General features: G+C 47.9%; 1 protein-coding gene across 1 annotated transcript in view; it reads right to left on the bottom strand.

The window, feature by feature from the left end:
• Positions 1–23,263, bottom strand: part of SNX13 (sorting nexin 13) — a 50,626-nt gene extending 27,363 nt beyond the window's left edge. Inside the window, exons 1-10 of the mRNA XM_078860165.1 lie at positions 23,024–23,263; positions 19,335–19,447; positions 14,829–14,931; positions 14,070–14,159; positions 8,488–8,609; positions 7,533–7,666; positions 6,827–6,925; positions 5,151–5,239; positions 4,333–4,416; positions 1,943–2,081 (exon numbers count right to left, since the gene is read on the bottom strand). Coding sequence (XP_078716291.1) covers positions 1,943–2,081; positions 4,333–4,416; positions 5,151–5,239; positions 6,827–6,925; positions 7,533–7,666; positions 8,488–8,609; positions 14,070–14,159; positions 14,829–14,931; positions 19,335–19,447; positions 23,024–23,032 — 982 coding nt within the window. The 5' untranslated portion in view covers positions 23,033–23,263. The remainder of the gene's footprint in view (positions 1–1,942; positions 2,082–4,332; positions 4,417–5,150; positions 5,240–6,826; positions 6,926–7,532; positions 7,667–8,487; positions 8,610–14,069; positions 14,160–14,828; positions 14,932–19,334; positions 19,448–23,023) is intronic.
• Between the last annotated feature and the right edge of the window lie 2,397 nt (positions 23,264–25,660).

Genomic DNA, 25,660 nt, shown 5'->3' with positions numbered 1-25,660 from the left:
GTCAACATCCGACAAATTGTCGTGCGTGGCCCAGAAGACCACACGACCTCGCGCATCACGCTACTGGGACTGCACGTCTTGAAAATTTTGATACTCCTACCGATGCTCCTGCTGTTGTGGAGTGACTCATGCAGCCAGCTATGGCTACAGGATTTGGTGGTACATGTTGTTTATGTAATTTATTGTGAATTTACGGTCACAGTTCCTATGATCACTGTTACATTGCTTTTATGGCTTAATTTTGGCGATTTCGAAAAGTTTTTAGGTTTGGCCATGTTTGTTTGTTGTAGTACGGAGTTAGAATGATGGCTTTAATCTAAGTTGTCTTGTGGTTGTTGTTTGACTTGCATCCAACTGGGCTTTTTGCACAGCGTTGGTGTACGGTGCTTTTTTTTCTAGAAGACTTTGCAGTTTTTTCCTGGATTTTTCTGTTTGCACATAGTCACTTTAAGACGTTTTCTTGTTCATGTTTTTGTTTTTTGTTTGTTGCGGTTGCACCCGATTTAAGAGCCGAATGGCTCACAGGGCTATACCTAATAGATGAAACTGAAAACTGAAACGTCAAGGGTGCGCCACAGTGGAACTCTCATAGAAATGTACACAATTGCAAGGCTCATCGAGAACGCCGCGTCATAACCCAGGGATGGAGCAGCAGCAGCAGCAGCCTTGTTTTTCAGGCAACAGCCCTTTATCAGACAGAGGCTGAATTACAGATACAGAGAATGACTCGTCTGCTCTATCCGCCTTCTCTTTTCTCTGAAGGCCTATGACCAAAAATGTTACCTCATGAAATATTTGTATGACATAAGGCAGTGTAAATGTTAAACTAGCGAACTTTTCTTGTTTGTCCTTACACACCACTGCCAAACCAGGCCGTTGTATTTTTTTTATCTTATAATTATGGCCCTTGTCTTGATCACCAAAAGACCACGAAGAATCCACTGCTGGATAAAAATAAAACACCACCTCCCAGGGCCATCTCTCACACTCCTGCGACGCAAAAATCCATCTAGCACCAGAGCACGAGCAGATTTCATCTCTGGGGTGGACATCCTCTTGTGCGTGTTCGCTCCTTTGGCTGCCACTTTGGCTGCCACTTTGGCTGCCACTCCGTCGTCAGTCTCGACCACCGTCTATCATACCTCCGAGTGACGCGTCCTGCTCAAAGCCCACTCACTTTCTATACCCTTTTCCCCATTCCGATGACGTACTTGTACGTCATCAGTTTTCTTCCGATGACGTATATGTACGTCATTGGATCGGAATAAAATAACTTTATCGGGACGTAATCAGGTCGGAAGATGTGCCGAGGCTCCCACAAGGCCATGCGGGAGGGCGTGTGGCACAGTTTGGCGCCAGCTATCATAGAGTGCGGTCGTGTCACTACAGTTCTCTGCGGTGAGTATAATGTCTTTAAAAACAATGGTGCTATGCCTTTCTGAATAAAATGAATGCTAAACTGCTTACACGTTCCGAGATTCAGCGGCGAGCTGGACCCACCCTGCATCTTGCAAATGTCTCAGAACGGGAAAGGGTGAACTGTCAAAAGTACCAACTTGGGTTACGTTCTCTCATCCATGGGTTCCTCGTCCCCATCTCTCAAAGTACTTCCAAGCGTGCATCCTCTCCCGGGGTGTGGGCACTCCCACCACTTGCAAGACATCCGGCTCGCGTGGAAGAGCCCTTCCTCGAGTGGATGCCCTTCTGCCAGCTGCTGCAGCATGACCGACCAATTGCCGGGCTCCACTTTCCCCGTTCACCCACTCTCCAAGCCGCTTTAGCTCACTTTTCAGATTTTTGTTTGGGGTTTATAAAAAAAATAAAAGGTCTATTTTTTATTATTTGTACTCTTTTTTTTTTTCGACGCATCACAATTAGGGGGGGGTGGTGGCAAATGTGAGGCACCGGCGATCGCTAGCGAGGGATGACGCTCGGCGCTCACCGTCCCCGATGGTGTCCTGGGAGCGCAGGCGCTGCAGCTCTTCGGACGCCTTCTCCCTCACGGCCTCGAGCTCGTCCAGCAGCTCGCTGCCCTTGAGCACCGTGAGGAACGCCTCGCACGTGCACGGGCTGTCTCCCAGCTACACGCGCACACACACATGCACGCACGCACACGATCAGAATCTTTATTTATCCTGGAGAAATCCGATGAGCTGAGAAGCTTTTTTTCCCACAAATGTCCAGTAGGGGCGGGTCAGAAGGTTACAACAACAAACAACACAACAACACAAACCGACAGCAGTGCAAAGCATAGGAAAGGAAAGAAAATCTGTAAAAAATAAATATGTAAAGTAAATAACGTATATAAGTTCAAATTCCATAAGTATACAAATTCTCACGCTTGGGCAAGGCAGCAAAACAACAGCAAGAACAGTCCCAGACCACACCAGGACAACACGCAGTCCCTCAATAATATGTACACGAGTACGTGGTACAAGAACAAAGATCCCCCGTATAGCCTTCACAGGCTGTTGGGGCCAGTGCTGTTAGCGAACACCTCGGCAGGCCGGCACGACACATGACGGCGGTGATCACCGTTGCTGTGCTACCTTAAGCCCGTGCCTGCGGATGACAAAGTGTCTGCAGTGCCGTGCCTCTGTGACAGTGGCGGCCGAGTGCGTCAGAGCCGCACGCGGCTTCCACTCCCCTTCCGCCATCGCAAAAAGGAGGCGGCTGTCTCGGCTAGCAGCTGAGAATCACTGCCACCGTTGCCCCTTGTGACGCAGGCTCGAGCGTGCAGTCGTTCATTCGAGCTGCGTCGTTAGCCCCGCGCAAGCCATCTGTCATGATCTACTTCTGGAAACAAAAGTGTTTTTAGATGTAACAAAGAAATTCCCTCCACCCATTGTTGCTTTCCCATGCTCGTCTCACAAAGGAAGTGCACACGGAGGACTCCAAGTCATTTTTTCGTAAAAATTACATTCAAAGGTTGAAATTTGCACAATAATTATTTAAAATCCAGTGCTGGATGAAGGCCTCCCTACACCCAATCGGTAACGGAGAGTTGTTTGACAATACTTCACCACGCTCGTCAGTGCAGATAAATGAAAGCAGCGGGTCAGGTTAAGATATCATTCACCACAGATGTTAGTCGTGACCAGAAATTACGCCCACTCAGGACGCCAGGTTCGTACCACAGTGCACAAACCACCACGCCGCCTCTCTCCACGAGTCACAGTAAGAGCGCAGCTGAACACGCAACGCCAGAGGTTAGGATGCTTCAGCTATGTGGCGGTATGTTAGAACAAATTTAATTTTCTGCGCAGCAGGGAGGGCCTTTAAAAGTCAATTATGCCTGGGCTGCATTCACCAGCGAAAGCTCATTTGTTTATACAGCCGGAGCGCGTGGAGAGAAGGTCGATTCGCGGGCCCCTGGAAGCACAGCCGTGCAAACCTTTCCACCGGGATTCTGGCTGCGAGTCAACAACATGAGTTTCCACGCGGTACAAATGCACCGAATCACCATTACGCATTATCACCGTACGGCTCTCGCAAGCCAAAGAAAGACCTTGCCCGGCGATATCGATATCCGATAACGAGCGAGCATGCGCCCAGCCAAGGAGTGCCACGCACTCCATGCATTGGAAGGCATCGGCCACGCTCGATACAATTTCACAAACATTAATCTCGATGAGGTAGACGTACGCGTGACCTAATTTCTGGCTCAGCAATCCAGAAAATATTTCTGCACCCGGCACACCACGTCGAGTGTATCTCACCGCCACAGCTGTGGGCAGTAGCCACATTCCACGACACAGTCTATCAGCGAACCACAAACATTTTCAGTGAGGAATTACGTCCTCGGCGTGCCTGTCCGCCTACACGATCAGTGCCGCGAACGCACGTAGCGTCACGCTCTTGAGACCCACTCTTTCCCCATCATCAACCCCGCACAGAATTGTCACAGCGGCTGACACGGCAAAGTTTACCATTGATTATCTTTTGTGCCAGATTTCCCTTGAAGTGAGCTCGCTACGAGACAAGTAGCACTTAAGGCGTGTTGCACATTAAAACCCCCACACTTTAAACAGCGGGTCAGACCGATTGCCTTTGTCCGTCTCTCACAAGATATCACTGTACGCTTCAATTCCAACCTGGCAAGGACAGTTTGTCCACCACATAGCTCAGCCTTGAGCCAGCTCCCCATGTACCAACTCAGTTCCACACAGAACAACTGTCCCGAGCGTTAACAAGAGCCTTGTCACGACCACAAGAATTCAGACAGTTTCAACGCACCACTGCAAATGTCTTATCGAACGTTTCTGGCCGGATTCCGCATGCACTTCACAGCCGAGAGATTAAAGCAGCGGCGGTGCATCGTGGGAAACTTACCATCCACGTGACGTACTGGTTAATGTAGTCGGGGTCGCTGAGGGTATCCACCGTCGGTAACAGGATCCCCATCACGAAGATTTCCTTTCAACAAAACACACACAGAAAAATAACCATAAGACACGCATCACATGACCATGATATAATAAAAAAATATCTTACTGCGTCTATGAAATTACACAGAAGGTGCTGGAGTGCAAAACACCTCTGCTTTGAAAACAGGTTTCTAACTCCATCCCTTACCCCAACCATAGCCATCATCTTGTCTCCATTCATGGTCATATCAGAGCTATTAACACTCCCATTACTTGCGGGCCCCGTGAGCTCTAAGACCGGTTCTGATTGGTGGCAGCAGTGTAAGTCAACGCAGCAGGTTTTTTTGGTAATTAAACTCCCCCACATTCATCATTACCGCTGCCTTATAACGGAATAATGTTTTGCACGCTGAGATGTTGGCCAACGGCCCTTCTTCAAAGAGACAGGACGGCGAGATTGAATGAACAGTTTGAGGTGGCACTTTGGAACTGTGGTGCCCTGAACAAACTAAAAAATTATCAGCAATGTGACAAATTAACAGTTTTATCAGGGCACCACAATACTACAAAGCCAGTCAACCTCTGTGCTCACTTTCTCTCTGCTCTGAAACAGAACCATTGGCCAAGACGTCAGCAAATTATACATATGTCTCTTATAAGGCAGTGTTAATGACGGTTTTCGTGATGTTTTTATCTATTAATGAATCTGCGCAGCACAAGCCAATGAATGCATCCCTTCACTTGTTTGTTCTCTGTGCGTGTCACAATGGTGCCCGCACCTACCCTGAGTACACAGCGCATGCTTCGGCTCTGGAAGTCGTTGCTGGGCAGCAGCAAGAAGAGCAACACGTCACTGAGGTCCCGCAAGAACTCTAGGGGCAAGAACAATGAAAACCGCATTCAACGGCCCGTCCATCCCGACAGGATCAACGGACCAATGCCGTCGACGCCACCACACACCACCGCATCACTTCCTTCCGCCACATCCCACGTCGCCGAATCGGCATACGATAATCCAACATCTACTTTTTCAGTACCATTGGGGCATTCCGTTTTTTATGCAATGATGCATCCTTTCAATGACCTTTCTCACAGTCCCATTGCCCCCAAGTAGCTTAGGGTCTTCTCATTGTTATGCAACGAATAGGCGTCCTTCAAGGACCGTTCTTACAGGTGCATCACTATCATTTGGTTTTAGGTCCTCTGCTTAGTTGCCGATCTCTTGGTAACCTGCCCTCCTCTTCCGATTCCATTTACGACAATGTACTGCTACATTTTCTTACAATGTTGTAAGTTGCTTATCTTATCCTTCCACAAAAGTGATAGCACCATCTGCATGTTTTCAAAGGCCAGAAGTGTTTTTCGAGTTGCCTTGTCAAAGGCCTGTTCTCTGACGCTGTAGTCTCCGAACACAAACCCCCATGATTGTCATTAGAAATGGACAAAATCAAGACTGGGACCCATTTGGAAGTGGTTGCTAAAGCAGCTCAGGTCTAGGGTGGTAAAACCAACTTTTGTAGTCGTACAACGACTAGCCAGTGACACCAACAACACTCGTCTTACAAAACCCTTCAGCCGCAAGCATGGCCTTCTGGGGAGCGCACAATCTCAGCAGCATTGCCTCAGGACAAGCAAACTCTGGACTGGTTTCAACTTAAAGTGGCATCATCAGCACAGTCAGACACGCTTGAATGAATGCTGGTGAACTGCTGACCGTAAAGGAAAGGACCCCTCTTAAACAGCTCATTCCCAATTGCTTCGAGGTGTGGTCGGCACCGGCGATTCGACAATGCCTTTTCAAGCTCCCAAACAAGATGCTGTGTGTTCCCAGTATCCATGTATTTACTCAGCCACCACTGCCCTTTCTATAGGACAGCACCTGTCAGGTGTGAATGCCAGACGACAATGAGGCCTAGCGAACAGAAGAGAATCACGGGCGCCAGAGAACCACACAAGGGCAGGGACACAATTGACACATGCATTCTGTCCAGCAAAACCCAAAAATTTCATTAAAAATGTTAAGATTTTAAAACAAATGCAGGTTGCTATAGTACAGAAAATATCATGTTTTTCTCTCTCTTCCAAAAATGGATTTAAGTTTTTTAAATTGCAGAAATTAATAATGTACATTTTAAACCCTGCAGTCATAACATTCGGCCAACATCAAAAACTCTCTTCGCAATAAATTATAATACGCCGCTATCATCGACAGCATGCGCTCTTCCTGTCAAAAGGCCCAAGAGCGACGGAAAAATTACAACAAACGTGAACAGCTGATGCAGCGGCGTAGCTATCGAGTGTGTGCAGGGAGGTGCAACTGCTCCGAGGCCCGTGACGCGGAGGGGGCCAGGATGCAGGCGAATGAGAGGTGGGGACATCAGACAGGGCGGGTGGCCTCGGCGCATTGCTCGCACGAGGTTCCCACGCCATCATCGCGACGCCCACTGAAGCGGCGGTACCTCTCTCTTCTTGCTCCGACGTGCAAACCAAGTCCCGGCAAATTTCCTTTTCCATCTCCACCTCGGCGTTGAAGAACGCCTCCACGATCTCATCCGCGTCTGCCGGGCATCGAAGAACAGAGGGAGGGCTCGTGTGTACGAGGGTACTGTGCGACATCTTTTGACCCTCCAGGATTTGAACCCAGGGTTCGGACAGTGTATATTATTTGAACCCCCAGAGAACAACCTCTATCATAACAATACGACTCCTTCCCAGAATACTCGACAGGGTTACCATTAGGGTGTGTGCCGAAGGTTTGTTACGACCATTTTCAAATTTTATTTTGTCTATATTATTAGGGTACAGGATTAACAGGTTCACGCACAACGTAATTACAGCTCTGAGAAAAGAAGAATGACCCAAACCCACTGGGGTGGGAGGGAAAGTGTTTCGTATCATCGAACAAAGACGGTCACTGCATCGCGCGCTTTCATATGCGCTTCTGCGGCCGTCTGGAATGCTCTTCATTCCGATATTAGGAAGCCACTGGAGCTATGCACTTCTAAACCTACATTAAAAATTCATGTATTTCGAACTGCTTTTTGTAGTTAGTTTGTGTACGTACGTACATGCATACAAATTATACCTAATATTCAGTTGTTTAGGGTTCGTAATTCAATAGCGCTCAAGCGAGCCGCGCCTTGGTCTGGCGAGAGCGGCCCTCACCGTCGCTTTGCTGAGCCTCGGCCACATCGTGCTCGTTGACCTTGCGCAGGGCCTTGCGGTACGCCCGCAGGTGCGATGCAAAGTCGTCCACAAGCCGCGTCGTCAGGTACGGCTGCCACTCCACATCCTTACACCTGCGGTGACGCACGCACACGAGTATTTCAAAAGCCCTTGACTCCATCATAGAAATTAAATCACATAAACCTTTCAAGCAGGAAAGATTTAAACGTTTTATGAGATATATAATTTCCAAGCAAAAACATACCATTCACCCAACCTCCCGCCTCAAAAAGACCATAAAATAAAATACAATTTTAATTTACATCACATCGATATACGGCTTCGACTCAAGACGCTGTAAAGCAAAGTGGGCATATTTATTATAGATAGATAGAGGCAGTCAATCATAGGCAGAGAGAAAGAATAAAGGTGTTTCACTCTGAACTGGAACAAGGACAGGGAGTTGGCAGCTCAGATGTCTGGCGTAAGTGAATTCCAGACAATGGGAGAAGCAGACGTGAATGGGCGACCACACTTTTTGTGTTTAGTTTGTTGTCCTTCCCCCACACCTCCAATTATCACGGTTGGCTACATACGGTGCGAAAGAAGTTCAACATACATACATACTCCCACTGACCGATATTGACCAGAGGCTTCAACAGAAAGCCTTGGTTGGTGGGGCATGTATGTTGAACTTCATTTGCACCGTATGTAACCAACAGCGCTAATTGGAGGTACGAACTGAGGCAGCGTGAAGTAGTGTGAGATAAGAGGAGAGAGGGGATAGGTAGGCAGCTCTGGGCCCACAGAGGACCTTGAAGGCGGTGAATGCAATCTTGAAATCGATCCGAGATTGTCCTGGGAGCCAGTGGAGCGATCGGCATAGCGCAAGACTCAAGCCCGAGCCATTTAGCATGGTGCAAACGCTGGGCAATCGGAGGCCACCCGCACCCACCTATTAAAGAGGGTGGTGAGGGCCATCTGCATGATTTGCCGAACCTCCAGCAGGAACCCTTCATCGTCGCTCAAGTCGTAGTACCAGCAGTGCACGTAGTCGCGCAGCACGTACTGCAGAACCTGGATCGAAAAACACGCCGCACACAACGCACCGCACACGCTTGTCGCGCGGCACAGCAAAAAAACGACGCCTGCCAAGTGGCAGTAAAACTTTGAGCGCGGCCGGCTTTGAAGCAGTCGTAAAAAATTACTTAGCCGGTGCACCTCGATTAAAGCCCCTTGCGTTTAAACATGCCATCGCTGAGCAACTTTCAAAGGATGCAACGCCACGAGAGCGCACAGGATCCAAGCGAAGGGATATTCCTGTGCCACAGCAGAGCTAAAAGAATCGAGATCACACCAAGGGCGCACGCATTCAATAATTTAGGCACAATTATTTAATGTCATTTCAAAACGAGCATTAAGCCATAGCGCAGCTGGAGCACGGGTTGGCAGCTAACGGCACAAACGACGTAAAAAGTATTATCAGCAAGGACATGTAGTAACGGGCAAGGTTGAGTGCAGGTGTTTTATAGGTAACTCATTGGTAGCACTAATCTGCCGACACACCAATGACTTGCATTAGCCCCATTCACAGCCGTTTGCCAATCTTATTATTTAAACGCAGCTCGCGTGCGCCGACGGCATAAATCAGCACCGAGAAGTGAGCCTCGAGTATGAAATCACGGCAGCTTTCCACGTTTTCTTCGTCAACTCTGGCTAAATAGTTCACGGAATTATTACCAAAAGTTGTCCATGTAATTCACAACAAATAACTTGACACCACATGACTCCGAGTCACGCTTCCACGACTCTGCCCTGGTTCCCATCCAAAATCAGGCCGTGAAGCAACGCTGCAAACGTGACTTCGCTAAGCCACTTAACAGTGGCTACTACAACTCCTCCCCCCCCCCATGTATGTGTGTTTGTTCAATTTCTTTTGCACCGTACGTAGCCAACCGTGCTAATCGGAGGAGCGGGGGAAGGACAACAAACAAAACACAAAAAGCAGTTATAAACAAATTCGTTTTCAATATAGGCTTAAAAGTGCATATCTCCGGTGGCTTCCTAAAATCGGAAGGAAGAGCGTTCCAGACGGCCGCAGAAGCGCATCTGAAAGTGTGCGCGATGCAGCGACCAGCATGGGACACATGCCCTGTGTGTAAGACACGTGACGTGCGGTTCACCCCAGCGCGACTCCCCCGCTCCCCCCCTAGCGTGTGAATCGCGAGCACGCCCTCCCAAGTGTGCCGTGGGCGCCTTGCAGTGTCCCTCCCGCACAGCGACAACGCACTTCCCGCCGCTGTGCCAACACACGCTATTTTGCAGGAGGCCCCCATCCAGCAGCAGATTGACAACGGGTTGTACATTTGTTTGCTTCAGATTTAAATTACCACGATTCAGTTAGAACTTATAAACGTTGCTTCAGACAAAAAACTAGGCCCATTGCTGATTTGTACATTCTTACGCAATCGTGCGAATTGCCCGATGATGTGTGTGCACAAATTGGTGGCCATGTTAAGTTGGAAATTTGCACATGGCAGCCAACAACGAGGAGGACGATGCCTCGCGCACAATGCACTCTGTGCGCGTAAAGATTTCAACCATTTAGAGCGTGGACCCGCAGACTTAACATGCTTCAGTCAGCAGTCACACTCAAAACGAAATTTACTGTACACAGGCAAGGCCAATTCGTGTCAGAATGAGGCATTTGCGATCACGTTATAGCCGTGACTTATAATGTTATCTGCATCAGTGTTCAGCCTTCAAGCTATTTGTGACCAAGCCCCAATTATCATCACTGCAAGCGAGTAAAATCTTGAAACAAGAGTGTGCCAAGGCAACGCAGAAGACTTTTTTTTATTCGAAAGACCTCTTTCTCCCCCAAGCTTTGGCTTATATAAGAAGCTCTCTGGAACAATACAATACGATATGGATTTATACAGCGGATTCTAAATGCAACCACATCCTAAGATGCTGGAGACGAACAGTAGGCACAGCCAGAGGGAATAAAGAAAAAGGAAGGTCTTGAGTCTGGAATTCACCAGGGGTAGGAAGTCAACAGCACGGATAGCTGGGGAGAGGAGTTACAGATTAAGCGGGAACTTGCATCATGTTTGGCGTGTTGTTCCTTCATTTCAGGTCACGATACACTGGTGTTATTTTGGGGCAAATGTCGCTAGTAACAGTTGCCAGAACACAATAGGGACACGGTACTTGTGCTTACTTTTGCACAATCACTGGAAGCAAAATACTATAAACATGAGCCACTTCAACGACCAATGTGGACATTTTACAGGTCTCATCCAGCTATAATAGGGATGAAAACCACGTTGTAGCCAAACCACGTTGTAGCCAAACCACGTGGTAGTCAAACCTTGCCCTCGCAGTGGTTGCTTGGCCTTCTTTATGTGCAAGGCTCGGCACAGTAAAAAGGCCCACATTGGCTCTGTACTTTGAATATGACTAAACCTGCACAGTAATCACTTACTACTATTTACTATTTATATTTTACTAGGTAAGGCCCACTGAGCTATATATCTCTTTTTCAGAATCGACCTGGCCACAAATGATAGCTCAACCAATGTATAGCAGCTAAATACTCTAAACGTGTTTCTCAATGTGGAGGGGAAAACTGTAGGACCCGGAGAAAAATCCACGCGACCATGGGGAGAACATCAAACTCCTAATATATAGGTGTTAGAGATGGAATCAAACCCAAGACCTCCTGCATACCAGGCGAGGCAATTAACATCTCACCACCCTGGCGCCCAGAATAGACTACCCTCACACAAGGATGAAAAAAATCCCGCTTCAAGTGAAGCCATCACGGGGTAAAGCGATACTCCCCTTCCACCACGGTGTTCCTAAATAAATAAGTAGGCAATTAAGTAAGTAAATAAATGAAAGGTCTGCAGCAGTATGTTGTACATGGTGGAAATGTGGTGCTGTGTTGTTCCACAACACTATTTAATTCTTCACGTTCTGGTCCCTTTGGTAAGGGGGCAGGGTGGGTCTTAGTTTGGCTTAGTGAGTGGTAAGATTTTCCTCAAAGCGTTTAAGAACCCGTTTTTTCTTCCCAATGTCATTTTAAAAACAATTACGCACACGATTCACAGGCAGCAGCACTAATAATGGGATAACAAGCCACGGTATGCAAATGTAAACACTGCCGCTCCTCTAGTCATTTTGCATCGTATTACAGCGTGCAGGTTTCTCTTGGCTTCCAATAACACGTTACAAGGTCCTACGCAAAGGGCCAAGCTATTACCAGCTACAAAAACCCGAACAATGGGTTTGTGGATTTGTAAGGGAGCCAAGCTCCGTAATTAATAAGAACATCAAGAGAAAGCTAGGGTATTCATCTAAAATTCAGTGTAAGCCCGGAATATTTTACAAAAGGCGCAGGCGGGTGTGAAAGGTGAGATGAAACGGAGCGGTTGGTGGCCACTCCGGCAAATCCGCGACGCGCTCGCGACGCTTGCCCATTATTGGTCACGTCGCTCACCTCGCAGCGTGGCAGCAGCGTTGGGCTACGCACTGCGTGCGACGCTCAAATAATTACATCTGTCTTCAAATTAAAGAATGCAGATAACCCCTGTCAAATAACTAAAGACTGATTTCCCAAAAGGGACAGCAAATATATATATTAAACTACGTTTCCAACAATGGGGCTTCTTTTCATCGCTTGATATGAATTTGGCAGCCTTAGTTTACGATATTCAGACAATGTCTCTCCACAGTAGCACCAGTGAAATTAGAACATTTAATCAAGGGTTGTTAGGCATACACTATAGTTTAACGAGTACATAATTGCACTGTGTGATATATTTCGGCAGTAAATGCATTTGGCCATTGGAAATAAAATGAAAAGGACTTCCTCGGATAACGTCGCTCGCTTTGTGCCAGAATCAAGGAAAAGCCACAGACGTGAGCGGAGCATCAAAAAAACCTTTTACAATTTCAGATGGACCAAGACAATCGACAATATGTTTGCATTGCTACATTTAATGTACCAACATGTTAATACAAAACAGTGTGTGGTGTCAGTGGTGTGTCCTAGAATATTCAGTCAGTGGCTGGAGACTACCGTGTGACTTCAAATGTTCTTGGTGTCTGTGCAAAAAAAATAGTCCCTTGCCTAACTAGCGAATTAAAAATAAGTTTTAACGCTAGTCTCCCACGGTTCGCACAGTAAGTTAAGACGAAGTAATTATATTGGCAAAGGTCAAAATATCTGCCCGCATTGCCCAATGGATTGTTTGTGCAAATCTCCCGCCGTTAATAATGCAGTACGCGGGACGAGAGTCACAATGAAAATGTCACAAGCACAAATTGTGCATTTTTTCCACATTGGAGACAGCACAGGTGCATTCCATTGTCTAGCAAGGCGACACGACCGCACCTCCGCCTCTCTCGACCCACACAAAGCCCTTGCGGCCATCACGTGCCCCCATCGAGCTGGATTTCCCACTTGCCTGCGCTATTATTGTGTATGCCGTGAAAAGGCATTCCACATTTCAACACACGCAAGCGAGCGCACACATGCACACACACATGTACGCACACGCGCACATCGCGAGCAAGCCACAGCAGGAACAGGCAAGCAGTCGGGTGACACTCGCACAATAACTTTGTAATCGTTATTTTTTTATCTTTATAGCCTACACAGTATTCTCAATTACCACCTATAAAACATTTACAATTATACATTAACAGATTATCATGTCAAATACAAAGCTTTGTGTTTTCTTTAAGTGGCACGTGCTTGAGATGCATAGCCGAGTGATCAGAGACTGCGTTGTCATCATCATCATAGTCTTCATAATGTGTAATTCACAACAAAGGAGTCATTAATGCACAATATCCAGAAACAAGTTTTCACTTGTATGGGTTATAAACGGGTGATAGATATTTACGAGAAAAAAAAAATGTATTAAATATTAAACCAGCTGCCGCAGTACCTATACACCCACTTATAATAAATAATGTAAGAATTTATACGGTCGTACGGCAGTACTGTCCTGCTCCCAGTTTATACACAGATGGCTATACCAAGAGACACAATATATATTAATCAAGTATATGAATGTGACCATGCATGATTAGTCAGTGGATGAATGAAGCATTTTACTGTTAAGTTCATTAATCACCGATACAGTGATATACACATTTAGATTGAACCAAGTAAGCACAAGGCATGCAAAGATGCATCATCGTCTTTGAGTAAAAATTATTATTCTTCTGGCAATGCACCTATCGAGTAAAGCGCTTGAGAACCGATTAGATTTCATTCGCACGTGTTGAATGTAATTGCTTCACACGCTGGAGGCGCCGCTAGACGAGGCAAAATCACAAAACAAATCGATCACAATCGTGTCAATTCAAACAAATCTAAAGCGGCTGGAATCTCTACATGCCTAGTAAGCACTCAACCAGCCGTGCGCGGACTGATCTCGGCCGACGATGAAGCAAATCGCCAAGGCGCATGCATCTCGCTTGCTGACGGAGACACGGGCGGGGCGGGGGGAGGAGACGCACCTGCTGCAGGGGCTCGTCGATGATGCTGGCGCCCGTGAGTCGGCGGTCGCCCTTGCCGGGTTTATTCTCTTGCCTTATCTCGGCCGCCACCTACGCGGCCACGGAGACACACACCCCGCGTCAACCACCGCCAGGCACAAACGCACGCAAGGCCAACAACCGCAAAGCTTGCCGCGATACGGTGATACGATGGCGCAGCGGACGATAACACAAGGTCCACGGTATTCTTACTGCAGGTTATTTTGGCTAAATATCGCTAAATAGCGCTTAACGTTGCTCAAACATTCATTCAATAGCAAAAGCACAATAATTTAAGTTCTAAATAAAAAGGTATTAGCTCTTAATTTGGTGCTTTGCATAATGTTTTCTACAGAAATTGATAGCATGGCGGTTATATGACCTCAATTTTCGTGCACCATATAATTAATTCATTATTGCATAACTCGCAACAAGTGCATTATAAACATTATAGATTGTAAAGTGCAACGAATCAAAGACTTATAGCAGGCTTCTGTGAAGTGACCTGCAGTTAAAGACATCTTAAGTGATCTTTATTCATATTGGAAGTACAACAAAGCACAGCTATACACGCTGCAATGATGTTGCGCAATACAAGCGCCGAGCGGCGGGAATCCGACATCGCGATAAACCTGCACATCATGAACATTAATGTGGCATCGTATTAGATGGTGAAAAATTCTATCGATGACATCGCAAGCATGACGCATAGGCATAGCACGGCAAAATTCCTTCACTCACCGCCTTGATGGCTGGCAATACGGAGGGCAGGACCGTCTGCTCGTAGCTTTCAAGTAATTTCTCCGAATTCAGCTTCCCGTAGATAAAAATGACGCCGAGACTCCTGTTGGGGTGATGACAAGTTTGTCACGTGACGCTGTTATTTCGTTTAAATGTTTTCTGGACAACAAAGCAACAGCGTCCTAATGGCAATCGGGGATTCTTGTCTGAATATTTCCCGGCTCGTTGGCAGAATAAAGTAGGCACGTGACAAGCAGTTGCCCCAGCCATAATGAGAGGTAGACTGGATGTGGTATGCCGAGTGGAGATTTTAAGGGATGCTGACCTGGATAGACCCAGCTGGGGGAAAAAATGTTTACTTTATTTATTAATATAGTTTCTCTGGATAATCCCTTGACATTGGAGCATGTCATTTGCAAGGGTGTCCAGGGTATTTATTTTAAAGCCATAATGCTTATAATAAATGGACTTTCATGCTTACAATTTTTTTTTTATAAAAACAGCACCTTTAAAGATGCTGTAAAATAACTGTGCAAGTTACTAAGTCAACTATGAGCAGGAAGACAAAAACAGATCACTCCACAACAACAATAAAAAAAACGACAAATCTCTATTTGTATTCCAAACTTGTACGGTGTCTGGTATGGCGTGCGGGCAGCCAGCAGCATATATGAACACAGTGCATGAAGGTGCTTCGACAGAACAACACTGCATGTGTAAACAGTGCTTTCAACGCCAACTACAAGGAGCAGCAATATAAAAAAAACTGCTTAACGCTGACTGCATTGAAATTCCTCCCTCCTCTGGCCCTTAGTGGCCCATGTGACTCCCAATTCAAACGCTGACTCCGCCAGCCCTGAAACGATTGCAAATTGTCAAGGCGCTCCTTTGGTGTGAACTCACAAATAAAAGAGGGCATGCAATTGCGCACGGACAGAATTTTGTCAATCCCCTGCTGGGTGAGGGCCTCCCCATGCCGTGCGGGTCGTGGGGAAGGGGGTGTTTGACCATACTTCACCAAGCTGATCAGTGTGGATAGGTGGCCAGGTGGTAGCACATATGAAGGAGAATAGAAGTACAGTACAACACTGGATTTTGCTGCTCGGCTCTCTGCTGTCAACCACGCAGGCCCACGTTCTAATGCCGACAGAACACCTATCATGCGTGCATAGTTGTTGCCCATATAAACACGACCCAGGTTTACTCCTGCTTAGCTTCCGAGAACTGACATAAAATAACAGCTTTGTTAAATATAATGAAAATACATTATACTGTCACATTTCAGCAAATTGGCCTTCAGAATATAAAAAAATATTAGCCACGTTTGACAAACTGCTGAATGAGACAAACAATTTACAATAACACTTATTTCCCACACCTCCAATTAGCACGGATGGCGAGGTACAGTGTGAAAGAAGTTCAGCATACATATATTCATTGAACTAATTTGAGACGATTCCACCATTAACTTTTCATGATGTCTTGTTAACCTGACAACACGCACTCCTCAGACTCACCAAGCAAGACCACTTAAAGCTGACCATAAACGCTGTAAAATAAGAATTCGACTCTTTGACCTTTGCACTTGCACCCCATGGGTTTAACCACAACGCCTTGTGACAGCCACTGTAACCAAAGGTGGGCTTTCAAAAATATAACAAAGCCCCTCGGGTGAGGTTCAGCCTCTGGTATTATCAAGCAGTCGGCGCGGCTCACAAGTGATGTGTGGTCCCGGGCGTGTGCTGCTGTCCCCGTAATACAAGCACTACCGCTGCACAACAGAGGCCCCGCGCCATAAATAAGTCGGCCAGCGGCTGCACGCACGGACAAGAGGTGGTGACCAACTTCTCTCTCTGCCTTCTCAGCTGAAAGCTCCCACCACATCCGCAGCAGTGGGAAAAACAACAAAGATAAATGAGCCGTACCCTTGAAGCTGTTCGCAGAACTATTAAGGTTGTACGGCGCACAAGATGAGTGGTGGTGTGACCGGCACCAAGCCAGCTGATTTTGTCTCACCCACCCACCGCCCCCCGTAGTGCTAATATTTACATACCGCACCAGGCACTCTTTAAGTCTAAGTCGGCCTAGGGGAGGCCTAGGACTGGTTTAGATATTTGCCACCGACGTTAGCCGTGGCCAAGGAATCGAACTTGGCTCGCTGGGTTTCATCGCGCGGTGTACTAAACACCGTGCCACGACTCCACTAAACAACACACACACACACTAGCCAAACACACTGCACATTAATAGCAACATGTAAACAGTAACCACGGTCACATGACACTTTCACAAACAGTAGATGAATTGCAACTTCTTAAAAATTACGTCAAAATTATTTACGTGGTAAGCGCTGCATTGTTGGGTTTTCAGAAGCGGTTTTCTATTTTGTTAAAAAGAAACAGGACCCTGCGGGGTGGGCTGGTAGGAATAATACTAATACCGGTACAGGGATATCGACCGCACACACACGCACACGCGCACACACGCGCATAAACGTACACACGCACACACACACGCACACACACCGCACGCACACACACATACATGCACGCACGCACACGCACACGTAATGAAGTTGTGTTGCTACGCTTCCAGTTCGCCGTGAATAACGATCCGAAGCCCAATAGCGCCCATTCATCACGCCGCTCGAGTGGGCCGGACACGCACACACGCACGCACACACACGCACACAGTCACACATATACACACACGCACGCACACACGCACACACAGACACGCACACACACGCGCATACACACGCACACACACGCACGCACGCAAACACACACGCACACACACACACGCGCAGGGGGAGCGGGCGGCCATCTTGTCGGACGGACGGACGGACAAACGGACGCGGACGGACGGACGGACAAACGGACGCGGACGGACGGACGGACAAACGGACGCGGACGGACGGACGGACGGACAAACGGTCGGACGATATAATCTATTGGTGGTCTGGTCCACTTCGTTCCTACCAGTATAAAACTTAAATAAAGTGGGATCTTTTGGTTGTTGTGTTTTCAGGGAAGGCCTCAGGTGTCCCGCTGAGTCGTCCCCATGCGCATGTGAGAGTGCACACGCGGGGCTGAGCTGAGCGAGACCAAGCACCGAATGCCACGCCGCCGCCCGTCTCCACGCACTGCCGCCAGCTGTGCCTCCTTGACGTGGCGCGAGTGTTATCCCGTCACTTGTAGAAGCTCACTCGATGTGCATAAGGTGAACAGCTGCCCCTCGTGACACTGCCCCATGCCCCCTACCCCCCCACCGACTATGTGAGCCGGCGTGCTGAAGGATGCTTCGGGGCTACCTTGTCAGCACAGGGCAGTGCAGCAAAAGCCCTTATTGTACCGCACTTCTATGCTTCCACGTTTACGCTCACTGCCTTCACTAACCTGCACTGACCATCATGGTGAAGTATGATCATAACCCTCCCCCCCCCCCACAACCAGCATGGTGTGAAGATGCCCTCATCCACCAGGGGATTGACAAAAAGGCTATGAATGTCCATGCAACACTTATTAACGATGCACGAATTAAATATACCATACTCCGTCTTATCCACGCTCGATAATAGCATAGTTACTGTGGCTACCAATGACAAGGAGGATAAACACTCGGTCCAGTCGGAACAGGCGGTGCTAAGCCATGCGGGGCGTAGTCATTTACATAATGACGCACCTTTGCTTGGGAGTTGGGACACAATCAAACAGCAAAGAAAAATAACTATTGACAGCATCACTCAGCCGTGAGCAATAACCACAAAGTTGTGTGCCAAACTGTAATACAACATTGTTTAATAACTTCACGTGTGTCACATGTCAGTGGAAAATTACATTAGGGCAGTCACCCGGTGCTCCCATTGAAATTGGATGTATTAGATCTTTACAAAGTGCCGGCACTCAACGTACATTATCCTTTTCGATGCAAGCATGGCCACAATGCTGCAGGCTGAAAAAAGCTAATTTATATTTGCCTAGACCAGTTTCCCATCCCACTCCAGTCCTTGTATCCCCAGTCCACCTTTTGTGATTGCCAATCTTATCTGTTCATATGCAAATTAGTCAACTGCACACCGCATGCACTTGAAGATTGGTAATTACGGAAAGCAGTACATTGATGGGTTGCCAGCAAGAGTGTCGAGAAACACTGATCTGCATGTATAAGATGCTTACTGGTAGTTTGCATTGTCACTTGAGAAAGAACACAAATTGATTACATTCACTGCCAAAATGAGATGATAATGCACACAACCTGAGGCATCAAGAATACATCCAAGCAGTGCTGCCATCTACTGCGTGGACCAAAGTTCACTTGAAGGGTTCTCAGAGGCAGCTCTGTGGTATTTGCTTCCATTGGGCCATTCTCGAACATGAAAGGTTTTGCTAAACTGAGATAACTCTGCATTGATATTTATCTCATGAGAGCACAACTGGGATGAAATTGGGAAGCCATTGCAAAACATTCATACAATTAAAAGAAGGAATACATCCAACCACTTACCCTGCCAAAAAGAACACCATGTAGAGGATGAAGTAAAATCCAGCAGATGGTCCGAACGTGGCGACAAAAAGCGCCAGCGTGAGGCTTCCCCATGCCGCTGAGGAGACACTGAGCTGGCAGATAAAATGAAAAACACGAGCGTGAGCAGGCACCCACGAGGAGTCAACAAGAGCCTCGGGGGCACGCAGTGTCAAGCGGCGCTAAGCATAGAGCGCGATAAGGCTTCCACGCCGCGTCCTCGCCGCAGACATTCGTGGCGTGTCCCACACCGCGTCCACAGCCAAAACACATCTACTCGGCTTTCCCGCAATACATCCACGCCACAGACATCCCCGCCGCAGCCACACCGCATCTCCCAACGTTTCGCAATGCACATTATGCCCACACCCACAGAGCATCCACGAGCATTGTTTTCCATTTTTTAAAGATTACATTGATGTACTTTCAAGTCATTTTTAGACACGATGGATGTTTATAGATATTAATCGAGGAATGGAACAAATTGTAATGTGTTGTGTGAATGATGAGAGCAGCTGCCGCGGAAATGTCCGTGCACCTTGCTATGAACCCAGAGTTTGATTCATCAGTGGAGAGTAATATGTGCGCTGTCCTCACCAACGAGCGCGGTGAAGAACGATCAAACTCCCAAGATAACCAATCGGTCTGGGGAGGCCCTCATCGTCTAGTGGTGAATTAATGCTGGGCTGCATATGACGAACAAATTATTACTGCTAATTAAATCATGTTAAATACTCAGACTGTAGCACATCGGCCTCCTATTCCTTCTTGTCCCCTCCTCTACCACACAAACACCGACTGTGGCTCTGCTGGATCATTGATATTGGGTCAATGCGACTCCAGCCTTCTTCACTTAGCATGCATCGCTGTTGCCAATCGGGCCATTTTCGTTTTGGTTAAGGAAATAGAATTAAGGTTACTGTCACATTTAGTATGAACAGAATGATAAATAATATCAATCATCAACAATATCAGACATGGTCAAACCACTGCTGGATGAAGGCCTTCAAAGCTCGGCAATTTGTAAGGGTTTTTTTCAGCATTAGAGAATCGTAAATATTCCAGCTCACAGATATTCTTAAAGTCAACGTAAATTTGTATTCCTGAAAGAAAAAAGCAATACCATAAATATGGTTTATGGGCAGTTCTGTAATACGGTATGAGGTGGAACCCACATTTTGTACGTTACTTACGCTACATAGCGTTCCTATGTTCGTTTATGTGAGCCAAATTAAAATATTCTGAAAAGCTCTGGAGCATTCGCAACAGCTCGCTGGCTTCCAGCTGATTTAGGTAAAGTGCTTGTTCATGCAAAATAAACATTCCCATGACAGGAATAAAAAAAACAATGTTTGACAACAGTTCAATCACACTTAAAATGCACCTCCACATCACACCACAATCACGCCAATGCACACGACATCACGTCGCCATGCATTCACGTCCACTCTTGACATCGGTAATCACACTAATCGCTAACAGCGCACTCAAACACTGCATTAAGAGTCTTTACGGTACACACAAACGCAGTAGGTACTGTGAGAGGAAGTTCAAAGTTATTTTAGGAGACACTGAACATGTGTGGGTTGAGTGGTGGCGCAGTGCATAGCGCACTGCCCTGTGAACATTACCAATTGAGTTAAATGCTCAACACGTGTGGCGAATGATAACCCAAAAAGTCCTGGGGGGGCCTTCCCCCCACCGCCCCCCGCTCTCCCACCCCCTCCACCGATCCCTGGCCACTGACCATCAGCGCGGTGATGTATGGTCAAGCAACCCCCACGACCGATAACAACACGGGGGGGGTGGGGGGGTGGGAGCTTCATGCAGCAGTGGATTTACAATGTGGCAGTGCTCGTTGCTACGAAATTTCACCCCCCCACACTAAGGCTGATAAAAAAAATGTACAGGTCCCAAACTTGGTGGGTCGTGATCACCGTGCCATAATACAACACGGTGTGCCGCCAGGACGTCCTTTCACTGCAATGTTTTTGTTCTTGCTAAAAGCCTCTCCGACTCTCCCTTTGCTCATGTTTAAACGTATCATTCGAGCGTGATGCGTATCGTTTGTCTAACGGGTCAGGCTGCTTGAGGTGATCCTCTGTGTGTGTGTAAAAAAAAATGTTACTTTCTAATTTTTTGTGCAAATACAGCCACACAGCAGTGCTGTAAAGCCGGTGTTATTTTCACGAAATCACCTTACATAACAAGATAATGCTAATACGATTGGCGTAAGTAGGTGCATATCAAATAATCCGGATGTCAAACGCTGTAGTGCTCAGTAATCTGAATGAGAAGGGTCACACTCTCACACGTGTTCCATATTATGCGCAAATAGCACGCCACAAAACACGGGATTTTTTGTACATATCTACAATTTTGGCATCGTATTACACAACATAATACTATATTGTTCTACAAAATTGTGCCAATCCACTGATGAATTAAGGCCTTCCTCCGCACGTCACAGCACGACTGGTTGAGACAGGGAGCATAGACGTGGGGGTGGAGTACAGTACAACAAAACATGTTACTACCACTGTGCATGGCGCTGAATACCAAATACTCTACAGATGCATGTCACAACGAAAACGATGTCATTAATAGGTGGAACAGGTGCGCGTCCATACATTCATAGATGCATGCGTCCCGACCACGTGCTCATCGCATACATCGATGCAATGTGTATGTATTACTCTACAAAGACAAGCCTCATAGGATGTTAGGGACAAGTGATGTTCGTATAGAGTACACACAAACAGGTGCAGGGCCGTACGTACACGATTACACAGGCCAAGACTGCAAAGTGAAGCATGCCCGACCATTTGAACAGAGCACAAGGCGAGACCCAGTGACTGTGGAACAGGGAGACGGGCGGACGGGGTAACAAGGGGACACACGGACGAGGGAGACGGGGGGGGAGAGATATACAGGGAGACGATGAGGCGTAGGGAGACAGGGGGAAAGGGTGAGAGGGTGACGGAGGTACAGAAGGTTCCGGCGTTTTCAGTGAGACTCGGGAGACCGGGCGATGGGACGCGGATACGTAGAGACGAGTGGAAGTCCGAGGAACTTGAGCAACGACAAAGACACCAGGGCACACGCACAGACAGAGAGACGTGGGACAAGCATCCTGGAGACCAGGGAACAGAGACACGGGGAAGGCCGGTGACCTGGGGGGTTCAAATAGACAGGGGAGAGGACGCCAGGTGACAGAGTAGGTCCCCCATCGGCAGCCCAACACTTCCGCACGCAGCCACGCACCACATCCACAGTACCTCGATCTATGACTGCCACCCACCACTGCCTTGCCCTCAATAACCTGTTCCTATTGCGATGGCCTCGCTGCCCTGTGCCCTTACCTGCCCTCAATACGGAGCCCCAGTACCCTACAAAACACGCTGCTGCCCTGCACCCTGCCATCAACACACGCCGCTGTCAACCCCTCAACACCACCACCCCCCTGCCAGAGAGCTCAGTGCAGGGCCTCCCGCGTACCCGACAGGACCAAATCCTAAAATGTTACACGCCAGATATATACCCTCGCCACTGCCCCCCCAACACCCAACCCAGCAAGTCAACCCCCACGGCCAAGGGCAGCAAGCACACCCACAAAGCACAGCAGCAGCAGCGGTGGCGGCGGTGGTAGTGGAGGTGGGGGAGGCGCTCACCTCTCCCATGGTCGCTCGCTAGGCGGTGGGAAGCCGCGGCGGGGCGCGCATGTCGCGGGCCGTCAGGGCCCTGCCCGGGCTGCTGCTGCTGTTGTTGCTGTTGCTGCTGCTGCTGTTGTTGTTGCGGTTTGCTGAAGCTGCTTCGCGGACGCTGCTGCTGCTACTGCTGCTGCCCTCCTCCTCCTCCATGCCGGGCCCAGCGCCGCGTCACGTGACCGCCGCGCCACGGCCCCGCCCACCGACGCAGCGCGGTGCTGCCCCCCCAGGGGGGGTGCGTGGTGACGTCACGCGGACGTGCCAAACGAAACCCCTCGTGCGTGATGACGTCGCACAGGCGTAAAAACACACAAAGACAAAGATGCCCCGTGTAGCCTGTTAACAGACTGTTGGGGCAAGTGCTGTTAGCGAGCACCTATGAAGGCCGGCACGGCGCACGAGAGGGTGGGTGGCCAGGAACCACGCCAGGCCGCCTTTGTAAAAAAAACGCACAAAGGCCTCGTGGGTGGAGACGGCACTCTAAGACGTACAGGTGACAAAGCGAATGTGCGTGGTGACGTTGGCCAAACGTAAACAAACCCAGTGCGTGGGGAGACGTCACGCAGACATTCGAAAAACACGGCGCAAAGCAAATAGAGCGTTGTGACGTCACACGCATCATGCGTGTGTGTGACGTCACAATCACCGCACCGGGGCCTGTTCGAGCCACTTGTGTGTCCGCGCGTCGGTCGCCGAATTTATTATATATTTATTTGTTTGTATTTCTTGGTAATTTATTTTTAGCTTTCTGTTTTTGTTTCGATTCTCGAGGTCACGCGCAGCGGCGCGCGGCCCTCCCAGGCGGGACACGTGGAGCGCCCCCACGTGGCCGCTCCCGTCGCTTGTTAGCCGACCACGTGGGGGCGCGGCGAGAAATCTTCACGATTCGAGCCCCGCGTGCGTCATTCAGTTTCAGTTTCATTTATTTGGTAATAAAGCCCTGTGAGCCATTAGGCTCTTGGTGGTAGCAGCAACAGCAGCAGCAACATGCTCAGGGGCAAGATGCTAATGTGGAGATGTGCTAGCCACGACGAGAGGGCTTCAGGGGAGAGAGAGAGCGATCAATCGTGTCGTTTTTCTCCTCCTCATCCGTTGAAGGAGGGCAGACGACAGTGGGTTTACTGTGTGGTCCATAGCGTGGGTTGCATGGCCCACAGTCGTGCACCACTGTGGCTTGCGTTTCATTTTCAATTCATGAAGGAGATGTGCGCATCGGCCTATTGATTTTCTGATGCGGTTGATATTATAAATATTATTTCTTATACGTCTCTGCATCATACTTGCATGGCAGGTAATGTCCTATTATTGAAATGGTGATTCAGCCGAGCAATGTACTTCCAGGGGGAGGGTTGCACCTTGTCTGTCCTCACAAGAGCGAAACTTCCCACATTGCATTGTCAGCATATTTGATCATTTTACTTGAAATATAAATTCGTTAATTTAATAGCAATACCTTTGTAATCAGAACACATTTTAAAGGTAGTTCTCCTGAGGCCCCTCGGTGTACAGTTCTGTCTCCAACCGTCATTAACTTGTCTCTTTGGTCAGCCTGTAGATAAACTATTTCACGAACCGTTGCCGAGTAAATATGTTTATATTTTAAGGCAGTATTATTGATGAATGTGTTGATTGTGTTTGTGTAACTACACCTGCTATGAAGAAGGGGCATTGACCGACACGTCGAATAATACTTTTTTCATTTTAAGGTCGTCTTGGTGAATGTGTTGCGTTTCATACAACGAGAGTACTGTATTGTATTTAAGCGATTTCACTGTGGCCTTAAAATGGAAACATATATACTGCAATGGGCGGCGGTTCAATCAGTGGCCATTCTTCAGGGCACATAAATACATGATAAGACATGCGCTTTGGTTCTTTCGGTAAAGTCACGTAGGTATAAAATAAAATAAATCACGACGTTTCGATCGCAACACGACCGCTTGTGTTGCGATCGAAACATCGTGATTTATTTTATTTTATACCTACGTGACTTTACCGAAAGAACCAAAGAGTATGGATTCCTGCAGTCACGAAAGCTTCAAATCATAAGACTTGCCTATAGCCTCAACTGCCTCCTCGGGAGGTCGACCCGGTGACCCCTGGCTTGCAAGTCCAATGCATCAAATCATTACAACCGCCAGCCATTCATTTCTCGCGACAGCCGCGCCTGACGTGGACGCTGTTGGGCACTGCTGCCATCAGCGGTGAAGTCGGCACTCACGGCTTTGGAAGACGCTGATTATGATTCAAACATTGCACTTGCTTGTACGCACAGTACCTGTAACTCTATGTCCTCGCACGCTACCGGCACTAGATATAGTCCATGAGCCAAGGCCAGATCGTTCTCTTGTCGGTACCACCTGAGGTTGCATAACTTTATCGGTTCTCATTTCTCAACGTTGACCATTTTAAATGATATGGGTCGCCAAAAAGCCGTAAAAATACATCGGTACCGTATATAATACATCCGCCACCCCAAGTTTTATTCCACGGCATCATTGGCGAGTGATATCTGAATCGGTCCTGGGCCTCCCCTGCACCAACCCGCACTGGCCAGCTTGCTATTCTATTCTTGCGTATGATGGCAGCAATATGTTCACG

The sequence above is a fragment of the Lampetra fluviatilis genome, chromosome 10 (assembly GCF_964198595.1).
Source record: "Lampetra fluviatilis chromosome 10, kcLamFluv1.1, whole genome shotgun sequence".
NCBI classification, from domain to species: domain Eukaryota; kingdom Metazoa; phylum Chordata; class Hyperoartia; order Petromyzontiformes; family Petromyzontidae; genus Lampetra; species Lampetra fluviatilis.
The sequence above is the reverse complement of the archived record's forward strand: the minus strand, read 5'-3'. Positions and strand labels throughout refer to the sequence as shown.